The sequence below is a fragment of the Leopardus geoffroyi genome, chromosome A3, assembly GCF_018350155.1.
Source record: "Leopardus geoffroyi isolate Oge1 chromosome A3, O.geoffroyi_Oge1_pat1.0, whole genome shotgun sequence".
Classification (NCBI taxonomy): domain Eukaryota; kingdom Metazoa; phylum Chordata; class Mammalia; order Carnivora; family Felidae; genus Leopardus; species Leopardus geoffroyi.
Genome location: NC_059336.1, coordinates 1,151,906 through 1,166,147, shown reverse-complemented (window position 1 = coordinate 1,166,147; position 14,242 = coordinate 1,151,906). Strand labels below are relative to the sequence as shown.

Here is a 14,242-nt window from a genome sequence, read left to right as displayed (position 1 = left end):
TTACGAAAAAGAAAAAGCCGTGAAGGTAGAGGCAGACACTACGACTTCAGAAAACCGCCCCAGTCTTCTAACTCGTTTCACGTGGGTCGGGTACGACTGCCGTTAGGAGGACAGCGACTTCAAACCACAGCCAGTGAAGTCTCAGCTCCGAGGCTTCACGCCCCAAAAGCCACGCTCACCTGTACAAATTTTACAGTTCAGGTCGAACAGGTGCGCCCGGTGCTGACTCGTGGTGTCTTTCAACATACTGCTGAAGATGTCAAGGAGGGGCGCGGCGCTCTGCTCGGGGACGGCTCGCACCGACTCCTGCTCCTGCGGGGCGACGAGTGGACGCCTGAGCCCTTCCTGCCCATCCCACGGCACCGGCACGGGACGGCGCGTGTGACGAAGGGCCGCCGGCACCGTGCCGGGCGATTCGGACGCCGAAGCCCCTGGGAACGGAGGACTTTTACCCGACCCTCGCAAACCCCGGGAGCCCCAAACGCTTACGTCTGAATCGGACACGGGTGGCGAGTCCTCCATGTTGGGCACGGCGTCCCGTTTAACGGTGGTCTGTTTACTGTCACCGTGCTGCTTATTTCTGGACTCCATCGCCTGACACGAAAGGGACACAGAGCCTGAAGCCCTGCTCTGGAGGGCTCGCTCGTGCCTCGCCCAGCAGCCGCCCCCGGAGACCCAGGCCACCGGCGCTGAGCCCCCTCACCGGCTGGCACTCACAGGCTTTGTCGGCCGCTCCCTCCACGTGGACAGCTCTTTGGACACAAGTTCTTCTGGCTTCATCCTCACAAGTTTGGCCAAAGAGATCTCCTCACGCAGAACACGATGGAAGAGGCCCTGGAAACAAACACCCTTCGTTCACTCGTTTAGAAACACTTCGGCGTCCGCTTCTGAGACACTAGGGAGACTACGAGAAAAACCCAGCAGCGCGAGAACTTTCGCCAGAGGCCCGGCGGCAACAGGACGAAGGACTGAGCGCAGCAGGGGACCCGACCTCACCCGGCTCCCCAGCGGCCCACGAGGGTAAATGCCACGCTGTCCCCGACGGGCAGTGCCAGGTAGTGGCCCCTGGGGCCAGGCTGCACTGACTCTGCTAAAAAGACCTCACGGAAAACAAAACCAACTCAAAAAGGTACGGGGTGGCTCGGTCGGTCGAGTGTCTGTCCGACTCTTGATGTCGGTTCAGGTCGTGATCTCATGGTTCATGAGATCGAGCCCCGCAATGGGCTCCGCGCTCACAGCACCAAGCCCTACTGGGGATTCTCTCTCTCCCCGCCCCTCTGTCCCCTGTCCACTCGTGCTCTCTCTCAAAGTAAATACATAAACTTTAAAAAGAAAGCTAAAAAAAAAAAAAAAAAAAGGTACCAGATTAGGAGTAAAGGTGGGAATCACCACCCCCCCTACAGTGTTACTACAGTGTGATGGGAGGTGAGAGTATGGGAGTCTGTTCCTGAACATCTGGAGAGAAGGCCAGAAGACGGTGAGCCTCAGAGGGCAGGAGGTGGGGGAAACCACACCAGGCGAGTGGCCAATGCTTTCTGAGTGACTCCCGTTTCAACCTCACTGCGAGACACTGCCCCTCACGGCTGCCATCAGGACTCTGTCCCACTCCCTGAGAACAGCACCTGTCCAAGGGGGAGTGCTGCAGGGCGTGCTTAGGACCCACTACTGCTCAAGGACACCCAGATCAGCAGGCTGACTCAACTGATGGAACAGTAACAAGGCAGAGAAAGTTGTCTGAAGCTCAAAGATGGAGACACCTGTATCTCTAAGATAAAGAATCTCAATATTACTCCGGAGCCAATGGAACAACAGAAACCATACAGCCACGTGTAGAGAACAATCTGGCGAAACGAGGACGGACTTCAGAGAACCAGCAAGAACCCCTGACTCCGACCCCAGATTAGGCAGGGGAGGGAAGGACAAACGGGAATTCTCTTTGCCGACAAGGCGTGTCCTTCCGACTTCGACGGAAAGGACAGCTCTTCAGCGTGCCGTGTCTAGCTTTTCACTATGAAGTGTGGCTAAAAGAACCTGGAAAGCCAGAACGTTCCCACTTGGGTCATCTGCACACACCTGATTTTTGGGATCCTTGAGGTTGAACATGATGCTGCGGTATTTACTCTTGTAGCGATTGTCTGTAACTTGGAACAAGTTAAACAGCTCTTTCTCAATATGGAGAGCAATTTTTCCTACTTCGTTTTCCGTCATGATTAGGTCATCACTGTCGTTGACTCTGGGAACAGGAAGAGAAGAGCTGCGTAAATCCCACCTGTGCCTGGTCTCGAAGGGTGGAAATGTGAAAACGACCAGGCCGAACCCACTTCGACAGCAAGAAATCAAGCAGGACAGCCCACCTTTTCCACAAAATCTCCTTCAAGGAGCGTCTTATGTTCTGCCGTATCTGTGAATTTGGCTGTGACAGGGCAGGGCTCGAGGTCCCCAGGCGTCCTGGGGCCGGAGGAGCCAAGGGGCCGGAGGTGGCCACCGGCTTCCTGAGGGCCCCCGCCAACGCGGCAGAGCCCGGTGACTTTTTGGAAGCGGACGTGGCAGCCCCAGGCGCCAGCCTGGCCTGCTTGGCGGTGGGGGCGCCACCCGGCGGGGCAGCTGAGAGCCACGGCCTCTTGGGTATGGTGCCCTTGAAGCCCGACGGCGACTTCTTGCTGGCCACTTTGGCTGCTGCTGCGTTTGCGAAGGGAGGGGACTTCTTCGGCAGGAGGTTTCGGGGTGAAGGTTGTTTGCCGCCTGCTGAGGAGCCCGGAGGGGCCATCTTCTTCGGCCCAACAGCCACCACTGCGGTCTTCTCCTCCACACGCCTGTCCTCCTTCATGGCTGCAAGTGAGACATGAACACGCTCAGTGAGGCAGGGAGAAGGTGGCTGTGAGGTCACCCGACTCAAAAAGCACGCTCACCCCGGAACCAGCAAAGTTTACCGCGCGTTACTCCGGGACGGCAACTTAAAATCAGGAAGTTCACGAGTGTTAGTTAGGGGTTGCCAGCAATATTTGTAAGTGGCCACGCCGTATTTCAGAAAATAATGTTTTGCTATCTTACTATGTTAAACCTTTCACTTCAAGCAACAAACCTGAGTTTCCAGAGTCTTAATTTAAATCACTAACTAAACTTGAAAATTGAATGGCAAATTTTGCAGGATCAGAAAAAGATTCAGAAGAACACTTTCACAGACAAGTGTAATGTTTTTGTGAACCTGAGTGTAGAAATCAGACAGACGCGTTCTCTGTAAACGCATGTTCGCCAGCCCTCGGGCTACGGTAGGGCGAGCTGCACTGCTGGGGGCTGCACCGCACACGGGTGTCCCCCCCCCCCCCCCCATCTGGACAGCAGTCAAGGGCAAAGGAGGGCATCAGTGCAAGAGGGAAAGCTGAGGGGACCCACGGCACAGGGAAGGTCAGCCGCTCCACGTGCAAAGAGAGGCGGTGTGACAGATGTCCCCACGGTCTTCTGCTTGTACCCCATTATGGGGCAGGACGCTAAATTAGCGCTTTTGATCCAAACAAGGGCTGTAGTCAAAAGCTAAAATAACGTGGAAACTTCTTCACTTGCACAAAAATCTTTACGTGATGCTGGCACATGTTGGTGGGGGAGAGAAAGGACGGAAAGGACCGATGGTCTCGATTGTGATCAGACCGTCAGGGTGAAGGTGTGAGGGACGCAAGGGAGGCGGTTCTGGGCCAGTGCCGCAGCCCTTCCAGGGACACAGCTGCTCAGGGAGCAGCGCAAGCAGGAAGGTCATGGACGGCCCCTGGTGGGTGCAGTGTAGAGTGACAGACAGGGGTCTGAAGGAGCCAAATGGCCAGGATACCGCGTGGGGATGCTGTCGAGGGTGGCGGTTAAGTCACTCAAGGGACCACCGGAGAAAGTGCCTCTCAGACACTAAAATGGGGGGGTGGGGGTGGCTTCGACATATGCTCCAGAGATCTTCGGCCACCCGTCCGCCACCGCTGCTTCTCTTAACTGTTCTAAGGCACGAGGGAGAAAGTCTCCGGTGAGGGAAGAGGGGACCCCACCTGCAGACGAGGCCCTCGGGCAGCCGCAGGTCCTGGCCATGTGGGCAGAGGGCCAGTGCGCTGCTCTCACGGGCCTCCTCCCTGCAGCAGCTGACAGGGCCGGTGCAGCAGTGGGAACTGGAGGGCCTGGGACCTCAACTTCTCCGCTTTATAAACAAAACTTCCGGATCCTACCGAGTCTGTATCCACAGTGCGGCACGGATCCAAATCTCAGGCCAGCCAGCCTCACGAGTACTTGGCCACCAGGTTTGTCAACTCGGACTCCGCAGCCAGTATTTTCACCTCACAGAGCCTCCTGCCCACCCCGCCCAAGGTGGCCTGTGCGCCACCCCCACCCCACCTGTCATCACCTGTGCCCACCATCACCAACGGCCACCCCCGTAAATGTCTCATGCCCTCGGGATCTGGACTTTTCAAGAAAGCACGAGGAAACGGTGACTTCTTGCAAAGGAAGAAGCGGGCACGTAATGGGGACGAGATAACATTTCTCCAGTCCCATCACATCATGTTCACAGACCTCAGGGGTCCCGGACCCCAACACTCAGACAGATTTTCAGCAACTCAGATTTGGCCACAAGGTCCACCTTGCTGGTGGTGGTGGTGGTGGGGGGGGGGGGCTGCTAGTTTGGGGTGAAATCAGCTGGACGGCCCCTTTTCTTGCAGGAAGCAGGGGGCAAGAGAAGGGCGGCCCAGCAAGGACAGGGACAGAAGCAAGGCCCCCAGCACACGGACCTTGAGCAGAGGCAGGCAGCTGGCCGCCAGCAGCCGTCATGACAACTGAGGCCCAGAACTGGTTCTGTCACTGCCTTTCATGAAGACAAACTCTGCCAAGACCACTTTAGGAGCACACTTAGAAAGCTGGCCTAGGGCACTTCCAGACACCCTGGGAAGGCTGGTCGCGCACAGGACGCCTGTGTGATGGCACCAGAAGCAAATCTCGTCACTTGACATTTGAGTGGCTGCATTTCACTTAAGGTGAAAAACCGGAACTCTCAAAACGCGTACTTCAGGGGCGCCTGGGTGGCTCGGTGGTTAAGCGTCCGACTTCGGCTCAGGTCATGATCTCACGGTTCGTGAGTTCAGGCCCCACGTTGGGCTATGTGCTCCAGGCTGAGAGCCCGGAGCCTGCTTCGGATTCTGTGTCTCCCTCTCTCTCTGCTCCTCCCCCGTTCTCACTCTCTCTCAAAAATAAACATAAAAAAATTTTTTTTTAATAAAAAAATAAAACGCTTACTCCAAAGTGTCCCGGTCAGAACCTAAAATCAATACTTCCACTTGTCTGACCTGTTTTCTCATTCAGCAAAAAGCCAAGTCAACATCATTTTTAGGACATTCCCAATACGTAGGATTTAAGTGACCTATTACCCAAGAACGCTTCGGTGGTAAATGAACACAATCTATTTAAAAAGCAGAGGGTGGCTTTCCTTGTTCACCATGCTGCTATTTTACAGAACCGGTTGCTACCTCTTTAAGATCAGCTCCTGTCATCCCTCATCTGGGCTTGAGGGAGCATATAAAGAGATATGACAATTAGATAAAAAAGCAGATTATTAGTACGACGTTCTGAAACTGATGGGGACGCCACCAGTGCATCGGACACGCCCATCTTCCACTCTGACAGGCTGAAAACGTCCACCATGCTTCTATCCGGCAAGCGCGTCAGACCCCGCTGCATTTGGTCCCCCTGCCAGCTGGGCCCGCGTTGGCTGCTGCCGGAGTGACTGGCCCTGCACGGCACCGGAATGCTGTCGCAGTGAGAGAATCTCTATTTTTGAGCAGAGCTAAAATCAAGTTTGCAGACTCTATCCAGATTCACTAAATGTAGGATGCTGTGTATAAGTTTCCAGAAGAGCAAGGAATAACTGTATACAGCCAACCAAAAAAACGTTACTCTAGACAGCCACCCAAGGGCAGCTTCAGGGGACCGTCGATTGGCCCCAAGCACTGAAGGACGCTCCGGTCCGCCAAGGCGAGGTGCCTGCACTCCCCGCCGGAGGCTGCCCGGCCTACTGGAGGGAGACCGCCCGGAGGGAGCATGCCGAGCCTGTGCCACTCTGGCAGCGAAGGCTCCCTCAATGCCCACACCCTGGGGCCCGCTCGCGGGGAACGCCGGGCCAGGCAGGACTTAAGGGGCTCGCCGGGACTCTAGCAGCCAGAGGAAGGGCCGCTCCCAAGGGGTCAGGCCATCGGCCCAGATGGAGCAGTTTCTGCCAGATCGGGCCGCTTGTTGGTGACAGAGATGAGCGCTTTCGGGCAAAGCCTAGCAAGAGGGCACGGCAGGCCAGGCCAGTGTGCACGCCAGGATCGGAGCCTGTCACGGTGCCAGGCGGTAGTGGTGCCGCGGCATCGCTGGCCACTGGGTGGCACTGGCGGGCCTCAGCGGAGTCGGGAGCCCCGGGCTGCAGCAGAGGAAGTGGCAGCCGCTCAGGTGAAGCTCCCGCCCCGCACAGCCCGGCGGCCCCAGACACGTCTAGGGACTGCCCTTCACGGGAACCGGTGACAAACCCTCAGTGCGGCTGCAAATCGCTCTAAAGCTTTTGTGCTTTTGGTCCTGCCTGAACTAGTACCAGTTTACCCTAAAAACTCCCCAAGATGAAACTCAGGCACACCCGCCTCGGGTGACCGGCTATAAAAGCCAAAGAAAGAAAACAGTGCTTCAGGGCGTTAGGCGCCGGCAGGCTCCATGGGGCAGGTAGGTCCCCCAAGGCCCCAAGTGAGAGACCACGTGCCCCTCGCAGACCCGCCCACTGGCTCAGGATCCCAGCCCCTGCTCCCACCCCGCCGGCCCCAATCGTGCCCCTCAGCTGAGAGCCAGGCCACCCTGCCCCGTGGGCTCCACCACAGGAAGGGAAGGCACAGGGCCGGGCAGGCCGGGCGGCCCCGTGTTTCCCACCTCTGACGGCCAGGACTTATCCTGGTGTGAAAAGTGAAGTGAACCAGAGCAAGACAAAACCAGTTTGCTCTTGTGCCTTTGCTTAAACGCTTGAAAGTGCGTTTTTCTTCGAGAAGCACAATAAAGTACCAACTTGCTTTTCTATCAGAAAGCACGTTATCACCTCCCGATGAACACTCAAGCAAGCGTAAGCTGCACCCCGATGCTGCTCGGACTAGACACCATCTTCAGGAGGTCATTATGAAGACCCCCAGACTGTCACGGTCAGGGCTTCACAGGCTTTTCTTACTGATGTCCCATATTCGAGTGACTTCTGCCTTAACAGAGAGGCGCGCAGAACTCCGCGAGAAACTTGCGGAATACGCCTGGAAGGAAGTCACTCTCCCTCATTTTAAGTTTCATGTCCAGTACTTTGAAAATCAACCCCGAAGCTTGTTCATATTGGATGGGTAATCCAGAAAAGAACCAGTGACTGTCCTCCAACATGAACCACTTGGAAGAGACGGGACCAAGGTCTCGTGGGGAGATGGGCGCCTCGCCCTTCCTGACGACATAGCTGCCATGGGGGGAGTGGCCCACGGCCAATGCAGGACTGGACACAGGGCCCGAAGCTCCCACCAGGGGTGATCGTGAGCAGGATCATCTGTACCCAAATGGTTTACTAGTTCACCCAACACACTAGGGGCCTGAGCCACATTAGGAGAGCCCGCTGACCTTTCTCTGTCCATCCCTCGTCCCAAAGGGCCCCGTTGAGCAGAAACCACCAGGCTGCTGGCCCCGTGCAGACCAGAGTCAGGGCCCTGCCGCGGTTACCTGTGTGTGCTCCTGGCTGAGCTTCTCCAGGCTCTCGCCACTAGTAGAGGGCCCAGCCTCCTCTCAGCAAAGCTTCTTCGGTTTACTGAAGCCAAGAATACAGCTCTGTGCACAGGGACGCATCGCACACATGTAATCAAGAACGTCCTAGCTTTATGCAGACAGCCCTGAAGTCCCTGTGCTGCGCTGGTGGGACCACAGCAGCGCCGTCGAAGGGACCTGTGGACTCCGGGACACTGATGCCCGCAGACGGACTCTCCTGCAGCCTGTCTTTACATAACAGAGCAGGTTCGCAGCTCCCCAAAGTCACTGGCCTGAGTGAGGCCTACCCTGCTGGAAACTTCCGGCACCCCCCACCTGCCAGGGACTGTAGCACAACTACTAAGGGGGCGGCACTGGGAGCTACAGAAGGTTTCCTCTTGAGTGTTAAGTTGACGGGCATGTGAAACCTTTCCCTGACCTGTCTTGTTAGTTTTAAGCTTGTAAAAAGTGAAACTGTTTAAATTGCCAGAAGACTATCATCTGAGAACTCAGAAAACTCCAGCTACATGGATAACGTTAAAGACTCGTCAAGCTAAATCTTTTATCAGTACAAGTTTTGGTTTTTCCTCTAATTGGTTCAGATGTACCAGGTCTGATTGGTCTCCAACCACATTTTATTGCCAAGGACCATTCTGGAACGGACTGATAAAAATGGCTCCCGCAACTGGCAGAACCCAAGGATTTCCATTTCTACAAAGTATTCCTGGGTCCTAGTGCCCCCCCCCCCATATTTGTTATAGGAAATTTAGGGCTCCTAAGCACGCCTCCGGAGCCCACACCCCTAGTTATCCTCGTGAAAACCCACATCCTCCTTGATCCATTTCGTAAGCAGGTGGACAGTGAGGTGTGCCCGGCACTTAGTGAGGAGCTGCTTCTGTCTGTGTGAGCGGTTTTAAGACATCTGAGCTTGGGTGGAGAGGCTGCTAGGGTGTCCCTTCTACTTCTCAACTAGATGAAACCGCAGAAATCCCATTTTCCAGTCAAAATCTGCTCAGAACCCCAGTGTTTGAAGTCCCCTAATGAGCCCACATAGGGGACCCAAAGGACCAGGAATGGGGCACAAAGATATCAGAATTCCACTTCACTTCTGAACTCTGATAAATCAGGGGCATCTTAGAAAAAAGTTTTCAGCCCTCTTCATGCCTTAACAGGAGGTTGACCCAACAGTGAAAAAGAACAAAAAAAAATAAGGTTATCAAAACAAAGGAGTACCATGATTTGAGTGAAGAAATAAAGTGGCAATTGCTTCTAGAAGTTAAAGAAACTGTACAGAAATCCTCAAAAACAAAAAAAACGAGTCAGAGGAACAATGGTATGTGAATTGCATCACCCCTGCTGATGTTTCTGTGAGAAGCAGGAAGAGCTTCTGAGTCCTTCCCTGTTTGATGGGAGGTCTCCCTGCACCCATGTTCACGGCTGCCCCACACCCACAACCCAAGGTCAGCACCAGCGGCCTGGGAAGGAGAGGGAAGCCCAGGGCACCTCCGGGGTCAGAGTGTCGTTCCCTCAACAGTAGGCAAGACAGGCTGGGTGGCAATTTGCCCACAGACTTGACACGTACCCCGGTCAACGTGGGAATGCCTCCTCCTAACCACTGTCCCAACGCCAGCTGGACCCTAACCCCGGAGAGCACTCTGCGGCCAGCCAGAAAGGAAGGGGGTGGTCCCCGTGGGGACGCAGGGTTCTGCTGTGTGTGCACGCTGCCTGCGACCCCAACTGTGAGGTGACAGTTTGGGGGGAGAGAGGCAGAGACACAACCGCTACTCACCGAGACCGAAGTCGGGTATTTTACTAATGACCGGAAGATGACATTTCTGGTGCAACAAAAAGGGATGAGAAGCAACTAGCTCAAAAACGTGTCCCTTACGCATTCCATAAATGGTGGCTATCCATCAGCTTTAATTTTGAGATGTGAGTGTGCTGAGAAAGGCCAGCAGTCACTCATCTGTCCCCTGTCAGCTGAAGCAGCTCGGGCCTCAGCGGGGGGGAGCTGATGTGCAGAGGAAGCAGGCAGAGGTGAGAGGGGCAGAGAAGTAGAGGGGAGAGAGGCAGAGCAGCAGGTGGAGGTGAGAGGGGCAGAGCAGGGGGCCTCCTCCTGGACTCCCTACCCCGTGTGCCCACCGTCCTCGCCCAGCACTCCTCCACCCCCACCCCCACGCGCACGGGGAGCCTCACGGCAGCTTTTCCAGGTCTGGTCGACAGAGATGGAACTGTACTGCAGCCGGCCAGGGCTTCGGGGTGACTCCCGGTTTCCTTTGTCCTGTCACGTGCCTGTGACCAACTCTGAGCACTGTGGCACAGTGTTCCAAAGTGAACTGCTCCTGCACCGCCCCCCCCCCCACCCCCAGTATTCATCCGTGATGCTCAGTGATGCTCGTTTGCGGGGACGTGCGTGAGGTCTGTAAAAGTGCTATTCTGCTGAAAATCTGAGACAGGTCGCGAGCAACGAAGTTCTCAGCTCGACAACCTAAGGTGTATCAGAGACTCATTTTAACACAGCAATCGGTTAATCCTGTAATTTAATAGCTCACTCCTAACTCCCCCTCCCCACCCACCTAGTACTGCCTTGTAATTCCGTAGGTCTCAGGTCACTTACATTCTCCGAGTGAGTAGTTACACATTCCCGACCACACGGGCTCTAGCAATGACCTACAGGAGCACCCAGCTCCTGCGCTCAGGAGAATGCAGCACGCAGTCTACACTCTTGGAATTTAAGACTACTCAGTATTTCGGAATTTTTGTAAGAAGCACAAAACAATATAAAAGAACATAAATTAAAACGGAAAAGAATCTTAATAATGGAGTACACTGCGCCCTATGGATCAATTTAAGTTTCCAGAATTTTGGGGCGCCTGACTGAGAAATGAGCGAACAGAAAGGACCCCACTGCACGCTCTGGCCCAGGGCGCCTGTCTGAGGCTGAGGGCCCCACCCGACAGCGCACGCCCCCGGAGAGGAGTCGGGCACCAGGGAGCGCGGCACTCCCCCTCCACCGGGGGCGCTGCTCCAAGGGTCAGGCCGCACGCTCACTTACCTTAGAGCATATGGAGCAGCGGTAAACAGCCTTCAAAGCTGGAGTGTGTGTGTGTGTGTGTGTGTGTGTGTGTGTGTGTGTGTGTGTGTGTGTGTAGTATTTGAATCAGACATGAAAAAAATTCCTGCTGGATCCAAACTGACTGAACTCCTGAAAATCCTACTTTAGTTGAGCATCCGGTGCAGCACTGCCCGCAGAGGCCTCCCCGCGCCGAAAGGAGAGAAGGCGGAGGCCCCCGGACTGGTGGGGTCTGAGTGCCGGAAGCGTAGCCCCTCAGTGAGACCTCGCTGGAGACCACGGATACTTACCAGAGCCCGACAATAAAAATGAAAGAGATTAAAGACCTAGATGGCCAGGTGAAACTAAATTTAGCAATGAGGTTTGTACAGCTTTTTGAGGTTTGTACTGACAGGAAGCGCCAACACACTGAGGAGGTGCACGGGGCTGGAGGCATCCTGGACTCGGAAATCTGCTCCGATCTTTGAAGGCGCACCATTAAACGTGGCTAAAGCTCCTAGTTCTGGACAGGCCCAAGTGCTGGCTGTCCAGAAAGACCGGGAAGGGTCCAGACGCTACCCCTAGGTGATACATACATTTATACAACAGTGGTGGCCAGGGGGCAGCAGTCTGTTCTGGCTTTACTGCATTGTAATTGTGGTCGCTTGCCCAGGACGGCGTGCCCTCACAGGTCGCTTCCTTCACGAACACCTCGCTCCTCGAAGGGGCCACTGTCGCCTTCTTCGCTATGTTTTCTTTCTTGTCTGGAGCTGGTCTCTTATGCACAGAAGAGGTTCGCACGCCTGCCTGGATAACCAGCAAAACCCCAATTGTTACGGAGGTCAGAGAAGAGGCTTCGCTCGCCGCGCTTCACGACGAAAGGCACGATACGCTCTATGGTTGGGGTCGTTTGAAGCCCCTCGCCACCCTGAGCGAGGTGCAGGCCCCTGGGGAGCGATGGACTCGAAGGAGGACCTGGGTGACAACGTGTTGGGTAAGCCCTGTGGACGCCAGGACGTGGAGGAAAGTGGCGTCCCGCCTCCTGGGCTGGGCGCTCGGCGTTGTTGCCGCGGCCCTGTGCACAGCAGCAAGTGCTGCTCTGGGGAGCCTGGGATTCAAAATCACCAGCTTTAAAATTTAAGCCATCTAAAGGCTGAGCAGCATTTAAGAACAACTCCCCCAAATAGCACCACCGACACCCTGCTTGTCACAAACGTAACGGGACTGAAACAGCCAAGCCAAGCTGAGCTCAAACTCTGGTCAAGGGCTTCCTGGTAACCCAAGTGCCCGTGACCTTAAAGCATCCCGGGTTCTTCCCAGATCACATGCAGCACAGAACAATTCCACGTGGCAGGTCTTCAAGTGCAGCCCAGTCTGGCCGCAGGGGACCCACGCCACCCTCACTGTGTGTGAGTGCAAGGTGCACACGCTCTGCCGGGGCCCAGCTCTTCTCCCGCGCGAGTGTGACGCCCTCACCGAGAGGGCGGACAGAAGACGTGCGCATTTGTGACTCTGACAGGAGCGCTGTGGAGGGGCGCGGGCCCAGCCAGGCCACAAAGGCCACCGAAGGTGCCCGCCTGCCACCCGCTTCTCATGTCAACGGCTCACAGGGCTGGTCTCGGTCAACTTACCTGGACGCTACATTTCGGGAGAATGAGCTTTTCTGGCTTCATCTTGGTCTTGTCTTTAGGTTTTGGTTTTTGTTCTTTACCCGCACTTAGAGATTTCATAGTAGCTGCGGCGTGTTTCAGAATACAGTCACTGCTGCAGTAAACCGAGTCAGGCTGCGCCACGTTCGAGCACCCGGGGCCGATACAGTTTGAGGCACCAGGAGCCTCCACCACCTGCAGGATGAAACGCAGGGCTTCAGCGTGCTCACCCATTTTTGCGGTTACAGCGCTCTGGGAACCACTTACTAGTAGCGACATCACGATTTTTAACGGAGGCACTAACTATGTTTCTGGGAAGAATGAAAACACACCTCCGTTTATCCAAAGCACCCGGACCATCTGTCCCTTGGCTAGGCGCTTACAGTAACTACCCCTCATGCCACCCGTGGCAGGCAGGACTCGAAGGGGACCCCGGGACTCTGCCCTGGTGCACGGCCTCTGTGGACCTCTGAACACAATGGGATTTCACACCCATAATTAGGTTCCATCACAAGGCAGACAGGAAGAGATTTTGCTGATGTACTTGAGATCCCAAATGAGACTCTTCTGAATAAATGAAAGGGCCTGGCTTAGTCAAGTGAAAACCATAAAAGAGGGACCGGGCCTTGCAGCAGAGAGAAGACCCCACTGCAGGTTTTCAAAAAGCAAGTGGTCCTGTGCGGGAGCCCCCACGGCCAGGTTCTGAGGGGGAGGCTGCCAGATGAAATGCACAACACCCAACTCGATTTGAATCCCCGAGAAACAACGAATGACTTTTAGTACCACTGTGCCATAGACACCGCACAGGGCACATTTAGACACAAAACCGTTGGGAGTCTTTCAGAGGCGGGTCTCTCCCCAGCCGAGCCTCCAATGAGACCCCAGCCTGCAGCGGCACCTGGGGTGCAGTCTCTTACGACCCTGTGCAGAGGCCGCTGACCCACAGAAACTGAGCTGGTAAATCATGCTGTGCAAGGCCACTAGGACGGTGGTCACGCGCTAGGCAAGCAAGAGGGACCTCACCTACCACGAGATCTTACCCCGTGCACTTCTGTTAACATTTGCCAACGTGTGGGGTTTTTTTTTGGTGGTCAAGACTAAAATACACATGAACCTATCCCTCAAGTGTACTTGAGCAAAATCTTACTTCTCCAATTAACGTATTCTGAGATTGTTTTTCTTCCACAAGATCCAAGTTTAACCAAGAATAAAATTAAGCCTGTATAACCTCAAACAGATCAACAATAAAGACGTGAAATTAAGGTGACTTTTGCCGTTAATTTCCAATTCCACGAATTTTTTTTTAACTTTTTTTGACGTTTATTCATTTTTGAGAGACAGAGCATGAGTTGGGGGAGAGACAGAGAGAGAGAGGGAGGGAGACACAGGATCCGGAGCAGTCTCCAGGCTGTGAGCACAGAGCCTGATGCAGGGCTTGAACCCACGAACTGTGAGATCATGACCTGAGTCGAAGTCGGACGCTCAACCGACTGAGCCACCCAGGCGCCCCTCCGTGAATTTTCCTTAATGACCAAACATGATATGAACAGTGAGCATCACACCCCCACTCAGTACGTCCTGGCACTCCTTGCTGGCCACCCTTAATTGGTCCAGACCTCACGGCACTTTTACCTCGAGGCTCCCACAGCCCTCACGGCTTCTGCATGCCCAATGCCCACTGAAGGACAGGCCTCCAATTCAAGGCCATCCAGGACTCAGGAAGGGCTGTGGGAACGTGCTCATGAGGGTCTGTGACACTGCTCGACAGCACAAGCTGAACATACGTGAG

At 55.0% G+C, this 14,242-nt stretch overlaps 1 protein-coding gene across 7 annotated transcripts in view; it reads right to left on the bottom strand.

Moving 5' to 3' along the window:
• The window catches only part of DIDO1 (death inducer-obliterator 1), a 51,084-nt gene that overhangs the window by 14,759 nt on the left and 22,083 nt on the right, over positions 1–14,242 (bottom strand). For 6 of the 7 annotated variants that reach the window (XM_045444004.1, XM_045444002.1, XM_045444003.1 and 3 more), the window contains 7 exons: positions 12,436–12,648; positions 11,401–11,611; positions 2,355–2,829; positions 2,074–2,233; positions 718–834; positions 489–594; positions 180–314 (listed from right to left, as the gene is read on the bottom strand). In XM_045444004.1, coding sequence (XP_045299960.1) covers positions 180–314; positions 489–594; positions 718–834; positions 2,074–2,233; positions 2,355–2,829; positions 11,401–11,611; positions 12,436–12,648 — 1,417 coding nt within the window. Of the gene's footprint in view, positions 1–179; positions 595–717; positions 835–2,073; positions 2,234–2,354; positions 2,830–11,400; positions 11,612–12,435; positions 12,649–14,242 lie in introns of all 7 variants that reach the window. The other variant, XM_045444000.1, reaches the window with a different exon arrangement.